We start from the raw sequence: 15,344 nt of genomic DNA, 5'->3' as shown, positions 1-15,344 counted from the left end.
CCTGCGCTTTCTTCTTCTTTCTCCCCTTTTTCCGTCTCATATCCTTTTGAGTTATGCACGCTTTCATCCCACCTAATAACTTCATACATCATCCAATCAGAGCAAGGAAGCTGTTCATTACTTGTTCCCACAGATGCAAAACAGAGAGATGAGAGAGAGAGAGAACGAAAGTAAAATAGAAGGATGAGGAAGGAGTAAAGGGACAGCAAGGGAACAGAGTGAATGAGATGACACTGTCATTTCATTAGGAGTGACGGCTGCATGTGCTCGAGAAAAAAGCACATTTAGGCAGAAATTTTCACTTAGAGGAAGTGGCTCTAACTTCATAATAATCCCAGCACACGATAAATTCTGATCCAGTGTAATGAAAGCACGCTCAAAGCAAAAACAGTTGTGTATCACTGCCAATTCAAAGATGGGAAAACAAAAAAGAGCTCAGGTGGACTCTTGCCACCTTGTATCGTACAAGTAATTACAACTTTAAGCTATTTAGGCCCAGTGCCAAATTTAACTGTTGTGTGCTCTAGAAGTTAGTGTGCCTTCATGATGCTATTCTGATAATTTGGATAAAAAGGAAGTGTGCCCTTGTCTTTTGCTACTGAGACTGAATTATAGTTATTAAGGAAGTTTAATGGACGTTTAATACTGGGCGGTACGTGGCAATAAGTGGCCATGATCGGGTTTTTATAACCTTCAAACTGTATTGGTACCAATACACACATGCTGAAGAGAACTGATGATGACATTTCAAACCTTCTACTGTGTATACTGTGTTTGGATTGAAAACTTCCTATGGGAATTAACAGGAAATTTTGGGAAGAAACCAGGAATTTACTAAATTGAAGGTTGGCCCTTTAACATGGAACTTAAATATAGTATATATTTTAGCAAAAAAAACAAACAGATTTGCAGGTACACTCGAATATCACATGCACATCACACACTGCTTACTGCAGGGCTATTGAAGCCACGCCCCCTTACATGCACTGTGCATTCCTCCATCACATGCACAGATGATTTCTACCACCCTGGTCCACACTACCTATGGACTACATGAAGTTAAGTAAGTTTTGATGATATATTATGAGGTCAATATATGTTTGATGTATGGTATTAATGTTTAACTTGCAAATAGCACATGCAAATCTATTCATACAGTAGATAGCTAGCTGATAATTTAGATGCTCAATAAAGCTATAACTAGCATTTATCTTAACATGATGCTATCTTACCCCCATTTATGAAATTACCCCAAATTTCCAATAAATTCCCAGTAATTTCCATAATTCCCATGGAAAGTTTCATATTTGGAATATTTCCAAAATTCCCCAGCCTGTTTTGAGTTGGTAGATGACATGCAGTCACTTTATTAACACCAGCAGTCGATCATGATCCCATTTTATAGTGTTTATTACATCAAGAGTTACTTTATTTTTTTTATTTTTTTTTTATCTCTAGCGTTGCCCAGAAATTCATAAAAGATCAGTGACAGATCAGTGACTATAGAAGATGATGTTGGGTGACCATAACGTCTTATATCTAGACTCTAGGCTAAAATTGGTGGCAGCGGTGGTGGGTGAACATGACATAGCCTTGTAGTTTCAGTGGTATAGATATATATAGATTTTGTACAGATTTTTATAGGGCCTAAAGGAAAGAAAAATTTCTTGGATTTTCTCAGCAAAAAGAAGAATAACATCTATATTAAAACAATATAAAATGGGTCCTGGATCAGTATATTCTATGTTACAGCAGCAGCTTGTACACTGTACAATTCTAAAGCTCTGTTTTGGCTCTTGTAATTCAGCGCAGCTACAAGGCTTTTAACAACATGCAGATGAACAAAACTGTGCATAATCATAACACTGCCTCGCTTCAGTGTCATCAAATAGCAGAGATGCACTACATCCCCATGTGTATTCTGCCAACTGCTCCACTCTCACTGTCTTGACAGCATCTGTGTCTGCATAATGCGCACACACACACACACACACACACTCTTTCTCCCATTGTTGTTAACGTTGCGGTACGTCGGCATTAGGAGTGAATACATCATGGTTTTAAACAAACATGTCACATTGTTGTCAGAGCAGCCCGCACCTTTAATCAGAATACAAAGCAAGATGGAGTTCATCGCACAAGACGTGAACACACATCTGTTAAAGGTGGAAAATAGACTGAAGATCTGTGCGTGCCTGCATACTCTCTCATCTTTCGCACATTTTACAGGCTGTATTGCATTTTGTGTGCGCCTTCTTATATGGTAGTTTTTCACCTTTCAATCTGCTGCAGTGGATGGATCAAAGATGTACTCGATAAATAGCAGGGGCAAGAAAAAACCCTGACTTTTGGTCCCTGGTATGACCCGACCTCCAAAAACACTGCATCTTACATTTCCTATAATGCAACTGGGCCCTTGATTAGACCTTCCTTGCCTCCTCCTTCCTTAAATTTCCACTTCTGTCAAACCCCATCACCTCCTTTTTTGGGGGGGAAAGCTCCCTCCAGAGCCTCAGAAGACATTTTAAAATCACTGGAGTGCCCCTTTTTAAACTTGACGGTTTGTGTCCAAGCTACATCAGGGTGAGCACACATTATCAGGCAAGCCAACTTTTCTTTTCCCCTTCATAAACCCTGGAGACATACACTGACAGTGACACACTGTGACAGCAGTCTACCTCTGGTCTGGATTAGCAGAGCACACGATTGTTTGCATGAGCAAAAAGCTTGTGTTTGTATCGAGAGAATGCTCTGTGTGCACATGTAGTACTGCTCCACAGGGGTAAACACAGAAGATGAAGCTACTGATTCAAAGGTCAGGTTTAGTAATTTGGGTGTGCTTGTATTCAAACAGTAAGAGCATTTTTATTTTTTTTTATGGCAGGGAGCCAAAAGCAATCATAGTTTTAAGAGACCAAACCTAATTTTTGAGCTTGCAAAGTGCAACAACTCCAGTACAGAGGGAAATATTATCGAGATTGGGAACTGGTGGCCTAACCTACTGAACTGGAAACAGAATCTTTGGCATTTTTGCTTGAAAATATTATTAAATAAGTTGCTAATTTTCTCTCAGTCTGTTAATTGGTCAGTAGCCAGCTGGACAGCGTTTGCCTTACATTAAACGCTTAACGATTCAGAAGAGCTCCAGCGATTTCGCATTCGTTTGAGAATAACGTCCCGCTAAGGGGCTGAAAATGAAGCCATGGTTCAAGACTCATGAAAGTGAAGAAGGAGAAAATGCATCCAAAGGCTGACGTCCAAAAAATGTGGTAGTTTGATACTGAAAGTTTGGTTTAAAATTGAACTTGGGAGTGGAGGGATCGGATGTTTAACATCAACTCTGATGAACGGGCTCGGAAGTTTTCTTCTGTGAACAAAGTATCTCAGTCAGATTTTCTGTAATCAACAATGACCATACAGTAAATGGGTCAGCACGCCTCCACTTTTGAGCCAATTGAGACTGCTTATTATCATGAATAATCCTACAATATGTATCCAATCAGGTGTGAGTCATCTACTGCGAGCTGCATCCCCGCTCTGTTGTTAAAAGAACAGCGGGGACTGCACATTATCTTTCAGGGTGAGCACGCCTACAGCTGCCACGCTGAACTTTTCACTAACTATGCCAGAAACACAACCTACAGCCCGCCTTGGGTATTTCCCTTCGAGAGGTTTTGTGTGTGTGTGTGTGTGTGTGTTACTGCATTCATCACTCCTGGGACACGTGTGGGCGTGAGTGACAGAAAACACTGGCTGATCCAGGTCAGTGGAGTGTGGGTCAAAGAGGGCTCCCCTGTCTGTTTATGTACATCAGCTCACAGGTGTTGTCAGCGCAGCAGACAACATGTTGACTCATCAGCAGGCCCATTTCCAAGTGACCTCTCCACGCATGAAAGGAAATATGACTTGCAGATGACAAGCAAAAAAAAAAGTGTGTGGGGGAGAGTGCCTTAAGGGATGTGGCTTTAAGAGATACAGTATATGCACTGTAAGTCAAAGTCATATTTTCCTCTGCCAGTGCTCAAAAATGCTTGCATTATCACATTTTCTTGCAGCAGCGGATGCGTAATCTATGCAACTGTTTAGGTGCATCTTCTATTCAAACGGTTGATGGATTCCCAGAGATTTCCATGGCTCTTTTATGTTGCGGGGGGAAATATTTAATTTGCAAATTTCAGACAGAGGTAAACGGATTATAAAGTAAGTGCAAGTTTGGTAAAGGCGGGCAGAGATTAGAGTCATAAGAGCATTTTGTTTATTAAATTGCATTTGCCTCTAATCCCGGCAGCAAACCTCTGCACGGTCTACGCAGGGATGCCCCTCATCAATTTACATTCAGCGTTGATAATCATTTTCGAAAATCACCTGAGGGAGAATGGAGCCCAGTGTTGTAGTACAGCCATTCACATTGCAATTATGCGTGTGTGTCTGTGTAAATGAGGTCAGTGCACATAAAAAACCCAAGGTAATCACTTCATGCATCACGCGTGCCATCAAGGACATTTAAACCCTCCACTGCAATGTAATTGCTCTGAAATATAAGCAGTGGTTGAGGTTTATCGCTAATCAGCGCGGTTGCATGGCTCAATGTTGGTTATCATTATACTAATGTATTTATCTGCCTTGATTTGCGCCCAGTATGTCGCTTTGCTGATGTCCCCCTAGCCCGAGCTCCTCTTGATAAGGTTGGAGGTAATTACTGGGGGCCTGCATGACTGAGCAGCCAAGGGCATTTCTTCTTCTGCTCTGACCCAACCAAACAACAGGGGTTTTCCTTGGCTTACATTTTCAGGACTCCCTGACTCTCCCCTCCCTTTCTCGTCACGCTCCCTCTCTCACTTTCAGCTGCTCTATCTCTCTCTCTCTCTCTCTACCCCCCCCATACCTCTCCCACTCACTCTTTGCGTATGCACGCATGCATGCAGTACCTATATGTGCATGCATGCATGTAGGCACACACATATGTGCATGTGTATTACATATATGCAAGAAAGAGGAAGTGTCTCTTGTGTAGGATTTGGTTCTGCTTCTAATAAAAGGAGAACATGGTTCCTCCTTTTTTTTTTTTTTTTTCCCTTTTCTAAACTGGGCCATGAGCTCTACAGTGCTGCTAGTAATTATCAACCTTGTGGGAAGATATAGAGGAGAGAGGAGAGGAGCAAGGGAGGAATGGAGTCATGAAAGCTATTTGGCAACACGGCCAAATGTTGAATGCTCTATGTTTGTCCAGAAATAAAAAAAAAAAAAGAGGGAAGGATAGAAAGAGCAATATAAAAGGGCAGTGATGGAGCGATAGAGCGATACAAAGATACAGAGTGTGACAAGTGTGAGAGGTAGGGAGAGGAGATAGGGGGAGACAGGTCGAAAAAGGATGTTGTTGAGGAGGGAGAAGAGCACGGGGCGAGGTTAAAGAAGGGATAGGGATGAACGAGGGGTACAACATCGCCTACAACTTCAACAACGGCCTTTTTGAATTCAAAATCCAAGGCTTCATAAATCATTTCACGCGACAATGACAGCGGTTCACATAAGTGAGACGTTATTGCCGCTTATTAATAGTGCTGACAAGGACCATGTCAAACACGGGCAGGAGCAAATAGGACTCACGCCGCTTTCCCCCCGACACACGTTCAATATTCACATATGTGCTTCATTAGCATTATCACGAGAACATATCAGTGACAGTTTACGACACGCTCAGCACAGGAGATGCGTTGCGATGTGGTGAGGCCGCCGGTGTACAAGCTCCGTCAATGGCATCGCAGCACACCGTTTTATTTTCCTCAGGTTGAAACCGCCACTATAATTACTCAGCTGTGCTTTCACACAGGCAAAATAAAAAAATAAAAAAAATAAAAAACACAGAGAGCAAGACCACAGAGTCTAACAGCTCCCCAACACACCTCACCTAGACTTTTTCCCATGGCCCCTCCAGCAAGGACACAAATAGGCACTTTAATATATGCAGAACAAACAAACACAAACATTCCTCTGCACTCCCACAGGGGTCCAGACCTCTGTCGGATCGTGTGATGATCACACGCGCAAAACCAAACGACTGCACGGTGATGGACAACAAAGGAATCTGAATTTGAACTTGCATTGATTTCCTTGCTGAAACACTTTTGATATAGTCCTTTACAAAGTGCACTTTTCCCACACAGAAGAAAAAGAAGAAGAAGGAGAAGGAGAAGAAGGAGAAGAAAACCATGAGTACAGACGCTTGAGAGCAGCTCGGCATGGGAGGAGGGAATCCATGGTAGATTTGAGCAAAACATTGTTTGAGATTAAGTCTAGCTGACACAGTTTCGGTACTCACACGGCTGCATGGAAAAGGTAGAGGAACACAGAGAGGCGCATATGTTAAGAGCAGAAAATACATTTTAGGTCTGTTCCACTGCTCCCCCCCCTTTCCGCCCCTTTGGATTTGGATTTGGAGCGAGTTGCTTAGAGAGTTCCTGAATCAAAATTTTGGCACTCTCCAAGATGTGGTACAAAATCCCAGTTCCAGGTACTCTTGGGAGGAAACGCAGGAGGTGGTTTTTTCAACACAGTAATTAATAACACAAGACACGTACTGCAAGGAAGTTTGTTTGTCCATGTAAACTGTAGATTATATGCACAGCGTCAGTTTGGGTAGCATGTGGGTGACGTTTGGGTTAGTGTTTCGAAATCATGTGACATTTCCAGTAGTGAACTATTTTTTTGGGGCACTGCAATTTAATTCTGCATCCCTATACTTTATTTCCTCGCTGGCAGCTGCTGGTGCATCCTTCAGGGCAGCCGAGGGATGCACCTGGCACTGGAGAGCTGGTCAGTGGTGTGAAAGTTGGTCTGGTGCCAGTATTGTCTAGGCTCTTTGCTCCAGTCTGTCGACTTCTCGCTGCGGGTACTATTAATCTAGCAATACCAATGTCAGAAGTCATCACATTTGAATGTGATAATAGAAAATCTCTATTATTAAAAAGCAATAGTTGGATCTTCATAGTAACTTCTTGTGCACACAGACATATCTCAGTATCTACTTTCTGCTTCTCTTCCAGTACATCTCCCATTCACGCTCCCTCTTCCCTCTCGCACTCTCTCCACCTCTCCTTCTCCACGTCTTCTCATCATTTCCTCTATAGGTGTCCTCCATCTTCACCGTCTTTCTCTTGTTAGAGGCAAATTCAATCTATCCTTGTCAGCTTTGATCAAAGCGCACACAGATTCAATTTAGCAGGTAGGATACGTGTGGGAGGTTAAGGTGGTGTGTTCGGGACGACGGCAAACAACCCAAAAAAAAAAGAAAGGTGTTCTTTGTACACACATTCCTCCGCTGCCTCCTTTTGAATAAGACTCAAGGCCACTGTCAACTCCCTCTCTACAGCTCGACATCTTTCCACAAGCCCAAAATGCTCTAAAAGTGAAGAGTATCTGCAACCCAGAGAAAATGAATTAATAAATAAATTAGAGCTTAAAATTGTTGTGCACATCTTGGACGAAGTTTAATGGAGAAACTAGATCACCTACTTCTGCACATCTGCTTCCTCATCCTCACCTGATAGTTTGGATTCCTCCTATGAAACAACAGTTACTTAAAGCAGAAAAATACCCAGAATCAGATGACGTCAATAGCAATCAACCTCTAATCTTTCGTTTGTCAGACAAACAAAAAGCTGTTGTTGTTGTTTTTTTCAAATTTGAAAACCTAGTTTCTGATAGTCCTTATACCAATGCATTACTCATAAAGATATAAAGTAAACAAAACCCTGTTTTTCACTTAGAAAAGTTCTTCAGTGCTGAATGTTTACAACCTTGTAAACAAACTTGGTAACCAAAGATTACTAATTCAGGTATTCAGTGTCAACATTCAGTAGTTTTAGTCATCTTGGTTGATACCAAAAAGGTTTTGGGGCTTTTACATGGCTTACGGGGGAGTTTGCTGCCTGCCCAACACAGTCAGAGTATGTTGTACTTTATTGTAGTTTATTCACAAATTTTGAATATTTCTCTGTAAAATTAAATTGTTTTGAAAATCTCCATCATTGAAGGTTTACCATTCAAAAACGTATTCGCTTCACTGGGACTGTTTGGATGTGGTTTGATCCGATTTGTCCTGGCAAATCTTGTCTTGGCGACCCATCAAAAACATTTTGGTAAATCATGATTGGTGCATGGAAGTATGTGACATCTTCTTATAACTGAGCCCCGCCCTCTTTATACCAGGTAGTAGCGGGAAAACCTTATGTGAAATAAACTGCCTCTGCTTTGGCGGTAAATTGTGTGTTCATGAAGGAATCGGTTGCTGACAGTAATGGCTCTTTCAGACATAACGCAGCATAACTGTGCACTGAAACCCATTATTTTCAATGGCTTGCGCCACGCCACGTTGGTTGGTTTTTCGCTGCGTTGAGCAAAGCACCGAGCCGCACACAGCACACTGTGACGAGTATTCATGCGTCACGTGGCCATTAGAAAAATACTAAACTGCAAACTCAAAGTTTGCTTTTCTATCACAACCTCAGGAGGAAAGCACTGACTTGACCTCCCAATCGAGCAGGCAAATCAAGAGTGTTTCAACAGGTAGCTTGTAGGTAGCCAATATGACAAAAAGAGATTGTTAGAAACTTTGAAAAGTCCTTCTTCTTTGGTCTGTCCTCGGCAACTGGGCGCTGAATCCCGGCTTCTTTGCGCTGGAACCCATATGGTGTTGCGTCTTAAAGGGTCATAAGATGTCAGGATGTAAACATGGGTCTCTTGTTTGTTATAAAAAACATAGCACCTCCTGTGCTCATAAAAAGTCCTCAAAACTTATCTGGCGTAACAAAGAAGTAGAGTATAAACATTATTTCCAGGAGACAGCAGGGGTTCTATTTTCAAGCAGCACACCGGTCACCGACACTCACCCAACTTTAACTAAAACACCTGCTGCAAAAATTCATTAAATAGAAAGAAAAATGCTCAGGCCTCAATTAAAAACAACCTACTTTCTAGACAGATTATTAAACAAGAGAAGAACTCCTCGTCTGAAGTAAGCTGTTTCACAGCGACAGTTATTATACAGCCCCATAGCTTCCCATCTCATGTTCCTCTCCACATGCTGCCTCTATGACAGGCTGATTCACAACTCTTTGCCGTCCCACCCACCATCCCTTTAGTCTCCGCTGCTATCTCTCCCCACTTCTCCTCCTGTGTTTTTGATTGCCTCTTTTATATGTGTCCACCCCGTCATCGCCATCCACCTCCACACTTTGCTACAGTTTTCTCCGACATCTGTAATATCTTTTTCTCTCTAAACTCTCTGTTTACCTCTGCAGACGCTCCCTCCCTCTCTGTCTCTTTTCTCTTTCGCTCTGTCTCTCTCTCTGACCCCTGTCACAGTCAGTAAAGTTCTGATGAGAAGCTACCTAACACTGCATTGTCTGATCAGGTGTTGTTGAGTAAGCGAGTTTGCGGCCCTGATCTCTTGGGGTCAGCTTAATGCTATCCTCTGCTGGATCTCTCCTTGTAACCTGGTCTGCTGCTCCCCAGCCAGGGCCTACATTTATGCTCCGGCTGCCGACTGGCCCCCTCGGATGCTTACTCTTACAACATACTACAGTGCACCTCCATGCCAAACAGCCCACTCAATGCTACAAGATGTCTAGGTCTGCACTATATTTGCATGCATTAGTTTCTAATGACTCAGCTAATAGTGTTGCTATTTTTAAACCACATTTGTATTTGTATTAATATAGTAATATCAAATCTAGACGCAATTCTCTTCTATCAAAGCCCCGAGTAGTTGTTAAAACGATTCTTTCTTTGTATCACTCATCACACATCAACAAAGAGAAAGGTGCTAAAGGTGATACACGGGGGCGAGCAGCTCGATATCGCTCCCTTTTCAAGTCAGATTCCACCTTGAACAAACTAAGAGGGTGATTATTGATTAATCGCTATACCTTAATGAGCTGAATTGATCTGAAAAAAGGGCAACAGTGCAGGTCACTGACAGTGGGAGAGTTTTTTCGCTGGCCAGGCCAACAAAGGGGTCTCTTGTGTAGTGTAGAGGACCCCTAGAGAAGGATGATAAAGTCCATTCCTACAATTTCAGTAGCCCCTTACTTTATGGCAGTGTTAAATACAAATGTATTAGTGTAGTGTAAAAGCACCTTGAGTGTTAAGAAGACTAGAAAGGGGATAGGAAGTAAAGTCTATTTACCGTTTTACATGGTATTACTTGCCTTGCCTGGAGGCGGCAACACCAGTTGGCAGATTCTGGTGTCGACTAGTCAAGGCAGCAACGTTTAAACCAACACCTTTAAAATCATGTTGATGCTACACTGACGTGTAATCAGGCGAAAGGCATGGCCAAACATAAATCTGGGACTTTTAGACATTGGCAAGAGCTTCGTAAAATAAAAGGCTGAAAGACAGATGCCGAGCTGTCTTGTGATTTTGCACTCGCTCGATGTTTGGCTGTGTTAGAAAAGGTTCTCGACTTTCTAGTTTTTGATCATAAGTGATGTAATCGTGACAAATTCATGCGTACAGCTCTGCATATTAATGGCAGTGGTATTTCACTCTGAAAAAGGGGGCGCTAAATTGCGAAAAATACCTAAAAATTGCTTTAGTTGGCAAGACGATTAATCACTCGTGCTAGTCGTATGACTCTGTGAATGAGGTATGACTTAAATATCTCAACAACTATCAGCTAAATAAAGATGCAGTTTTGTAAAGACATTCGTGGTCCACAGAGGATGGATCCTAAAGATTTGTAGCTACAAGCGCCTCACTGCGATGATAAACTGCAATAACGGTCATAGGCAGTAGATTCATAACCTCTGTTTCCTGGTAAGTTTCTAAAGCTAGCCAGCGGTCACGCTAGCACTGTTTAACACGGAGACATTGTATGAAAGTTGTCCTGATGCAGGTACTTTTTGGGTTGCAGTGCCAGAGTCTGTAGTCTTTACAGTCCCAGAAGACTTTCTGATGCTGGATCAGCAGAGGACTTGGATGTTTTATGCTGTGGCAGCTAACTTTGTTTTGCAAAAGTGCTTCAAGGAAGCAAAGTGTGGCTCTATGGCATTGTTTGCCCGTATGTCGATCCAGCACTTTCGTCCAGGTTGAAATATCTCCTGCAACTTTTAGGTGACTTGCCATGAAATTTTGTACATTCCAGAGTCCTGGTGACTTTGGCGATTGCTTGACTTCAACACTAGTCCCTGTAATAGGTCGAAATGTTTGGGTTTTTTAGTGAAATTTCCGGACAACTTTGGTGATCCTTTGACTTATGACTTTCTCGTCACTTTGGCTGTACGTTCTGTTTCGTACAAACAACACATTGCTTGGGTCAAACATCAGTATACTAACATTGTCATGATAGTATTAACATTGTGCCTTTTTAATTAAGCCTCAGCAGCAGCTAGCGAGGCTTTAGACTGAGACACTTTCAGCACCTAAAAAAAAAACTGTGAATTCTCTTTCTCTACACTTGTGCAGTGACACAAGCATAAGCAGATGTTCAACGCTCAAAACTTAAAAGCATGTCACACAGAGCTGCGTGTCTTTAACAGCAAATGGAGTATCCTAGAACAAAACAAGACATTGATTGCATTCTCATCTGACAAAATGATATTAACTGTACTGTATAGGAGCATACAGCCCACAATTAATCCCTTTGCCACCGCAACGCCAGACAAACATCTGGTTTTATTATGTAAATGACTTATAGTCAGCTTCATTTAAAAAAAACAGGGATTGTCCAAACTACTCAGAGCAGATGCAAAATAATGATTCCAATCCACTTTTTTTTCCTGAGAAATAAAGTTATTATGAGATGAGATCATTGTTACATCACATTTCACAACAAGTCTTGTCTATGTCTATTTCCTAAACACCACATAACAAGACTTGTTTCATCTCCAGGTGAATCAAATTTAAAACTTTTAAAACAATTTTCATAAAAAATCTCAAACAGTATCTACAGCACATCACTCTTTTTGTCATGTGATGGACTTCTGACAGAGCTCTGCTCACCGCCCACCATTCTCACGTTCAGTCTGCTTAAATGCGGTCTCCGAGGGACGGGAGCAGGGGGGACACTTTAAAATCCAGTCTCCAATCAGCCATGAAAGTATGTGGCCCCCCTTTATGAATGATGTTTGTTCGACGACATTTCTGTAATATGCATAATTTAACGAACACGCCACACTTACTAATTGTACATGAATAAGGCAAAACATTTCTCAGTCATGTGGTTCAATAATTCAGCAGCCTAACAGTCACACCAAAGGAGGAAAAGAGTATTGCAGAAATAAATGAAGACATTACATTATTCTCTCTCCTGGCCTCATGCTGCGGTGCATTAGGAAAAAAAAGGCAATTATGGAGAAAAAAATACAGTTTGTTGTTTACATATTAGGAAATGAAATAAAAACACTTACTTTCCATTAAATGTTAAACATGGCAACACGCTGTATAATTTACGAAGAGGAAGATGTAACAAGACTATAACAACACCCGCAAGTTCAACATCAAGCAGACTGTACACTTTTAAAATGTACTAATTTGTGTTGTAGCACATTTTTTCTTTCTCCATTGACGTCCTTTCCATCGGTAAGAGAGGAGGAGGTAGTGTTGGCAACACATCACATCATTTTAGAGCCTCAGCGTTGAAGTTCTGCTTTCAAAGAGAAAGTACATCAGAGAACCAGACAGAGTTACCCAGCACAGGAAACTCCGTACACAGATTTAGGTTGTGTTGAAGGTGTGGGTGTCAAGACTGAGAGATTTAACTTTGAAATGTTTACATACATGAATGTGATGTGACACTGTGCCACAGGCCGGTCCTCTAGATTCTGCTTTGTGAAGTGTTTGTGATAAAAAAAAAAAAAAAAAATCTTTAATCTTTTCAAGTCAAAATCTCAGTTGTCATCTCAGTCATCTTCTTTCCAAACACATTTTATGCTTGTGTGAGTGTGTTGGTGTTGATTTTTGTGTCTCTCACTGGATGCTGCATAGATTAAATTAATAAATCCAAAACAGATTTCTACACAAACATGACAGTGGGTTTGTGTGTGTGTGTGTACATTTTGTTAACCATGAATTTCCCTCATTGCATGTGTGTGTACATTTTGTTAACCATGAATTTCCCTCATTGCACATGCAAAAAACTGCTGATGGTTTGAAACTAATTTCACGTTTCATGTATTGTTTATTGGCCAGTTATATGTTTTGGGAGTGCAAAAGCTCCATTAGGAGTATGGAAAGTCTAATCATTGTTGAGTGTATCAAACAGGTGACACTGCAAAAGGTAGCTGCCCTGAAAACGACAACAGATGTCAGACTATTTGCTTTCATTTGCCCTGACGGCAGCAGATATTAAGGGTACAGTAAGTGATATTAACAGTGGAGCTTTATGCTAAAATGATTGTTTGTGCATAAAAAACTAGCTGACATGCTGGATGATTCATTTTTCCCAGTGGAAAGGTATTTTGATACAACATTGATCTGCTGTTTCAAATGTACAGACGATTAAAAATCAATCAAGCACACTGGCATCTTTTGGATTGACTAAATAAACCTAATATGACTCATTTTATTGATTGATTGATTGATTTTAATGGAAAAATTGACCCTGTACTGTACTGACAAATTGAACTATTTGATTTCATGATACAGGTTCATTTGTGTTTGATTAATTCCTAAAAATGTGAAACTCATTTGCTCCATTTCCCCCAATTTCATAAGCATAAGCATAGCTTTTGATTTCTGGCCAAATATCCCAACATGTGAGCGAGAAAAGGAACAAGCAGAGAAAGATGAAAACGATAGCAGTCACTCACCGGGTCTTTTGTCGTTTCGACCTTTTCGACCGCCGCATAGTCGTACTTTGGATATCAGGACCAGGATCTGTTTCTGGCACAAGGACTTGTTGCTCTTAGGACAGGGCTTGCGCTTGTTGGCTACCGGTCGGTTGGTTTGGTCGTCCTTGACTGCCCGTTTCTGTCTAATGAGAGAGCTGGCGAGAGCTGCCATCTTCCCCCCCCTCTCACCTTTGGGAGGGGGGTGTCTTTTATCCGAGTACCCCCTTTGCTGCTTTGGCTTTTGCTTTCCTCAAAAAATAAGTAGAGTAGGACGGACGTTTAAGAGAAGCCCCCACAGGGGAGATCGGGGCGTTTAAGTGGGTTAACAGGGAAGAGTTTAGTTTGAGGGTTCCCTTGGAGAGGGAAAAGCAGGAAGAGATTCAAGTTCAACTGCAGTCCAATGTAAAGTCTCCACTCTGACCAAAAAAAAGAAAAAAATGACACTAAGAGAGCACAGAAAAAAAGTGCCACAGTCACATTATCTATTTCAAAAATGAAAGAAGGATCAAGGTTAGGCTGACTGACTTTTAAAAAGGTGAAGATGGAGACATATGTCTACCCCTCTTCCCCACTCATCTTTAAAATTCACGTTAAAATATGTCTCAATAGCCAAGTTCTAAAGATTCTACTGCAAAAACAACTAACCTAGACAATAGCAAAGAGAAAAGAGCTCAGTTTTTTTTACATATAAAAACACTTTTCTTTTTTGGACTCATTTTGAATGCTAGGAAGCTCGTAAAAGCGCAAGAAAAATCAAACTGTTTGTCACCATTTGTGCAGTCCACGGAGGTCCAACTTTGCCTCCCATTTAAATGTGGCAGCATGGAATAATGAGCTGAGTGTCCGAGCAGTAATCCAGCCGACTTAAATCCAGAGGTGGAACAGCAGGCGAGACTCTGACGCTTTTTGTACGAATGAAGCCGGGAACACAGAAGAGACATGGACACAGACAGACAGAGATTCCTCTTCTGCCTCGGATGGCACGCTCCTTTCCCACAGTCCTCACCGAACCCCCCCCTCCCTCCTCCTCCTCTTCCTCCTCCTCCTCCCCCTCCTCCTCTACCACCACCTCCTCCTCTTCCTCCTCCCATCCAAAGTCAGCGAGTGGTTGTGAGAGTATGTGTGCGTGAATTCCAGCAGCCACCATCAGTAGAGGTGACATTCATGAGAGAAAGGGAGGGAGGGAGAGAGAGAGGGAGGGAGAGCAAAACAGAGTGAGGGAGACAGAAGGGAGAGAGGGAGGGAGGGGGGAGGCAGAGGCTGCGATGTGTGAGAATGAGCTGGACCGGGGAAAGGGAGGGAAAATGTGGGGTGAGAGACAACAGTCACTTGGCAAAATCGCTGCTCGCACAGCAGGGTGCAATTTTGTTATTTTACATCATCGTCTCCCCTAGAAAAAAATAATAAATAAATAAAAAATAAAAACTCAATCTTTTTGACTGCTCTGCTGAAACAGAGTGCCAGAGGGGAAAAGAGAGAGCACTTAAGGTGCAGACTGTGACAGTCCTCTGT

At 41.9% G+C, this 15,344-nt stretch overlaps 1 protein-coding gene across 1 annotated transcript in view; it reads right to left on the bottom strand.

The window, feature by feature from the left end:
* Positions 1-14,942, bottom strand: part of fgf11b (fibroblast growth factor 11b) — a 33,996-nt gene extending 19,054 nt beyond the window's left edge. The window contains exon 1 of the mRNA XM_010732185.3: positions 13,812-14,942. Within this exon, the coding sequence (XP_010730487.1) occupies positions 13,812-14,004 (193 nt within the window). The 5' untranslated portion in view covers positions 14,005-14,942. The remainder of the gene's footprint in view (positions 1-13,811) is intronic.
* Positions 14,943-15,344: the final 402 nt, after the last annotated feature.

The sequence above is a fragment of the Larimichthys crocea genome, chromosome XXII (genome assembly GCF_000972845.2).
Source record: "Larimichthys crocea isolate SSNF chromosome XXII, L_crocea_2.0, whole genome shotgun sequence".
In the NCBI taxonomy this organism is placed as follows: Eukaryota; Metazoa; Chordata; class Actinopteri; family Sciaenidae; genus Larimichthys; species Larimichthys crocea.
The sequence above is the reverse complement of the archived record's forward strand: the minus strand, read 5'-3'. Positions and strand labels throughout refer to the sequence as shown.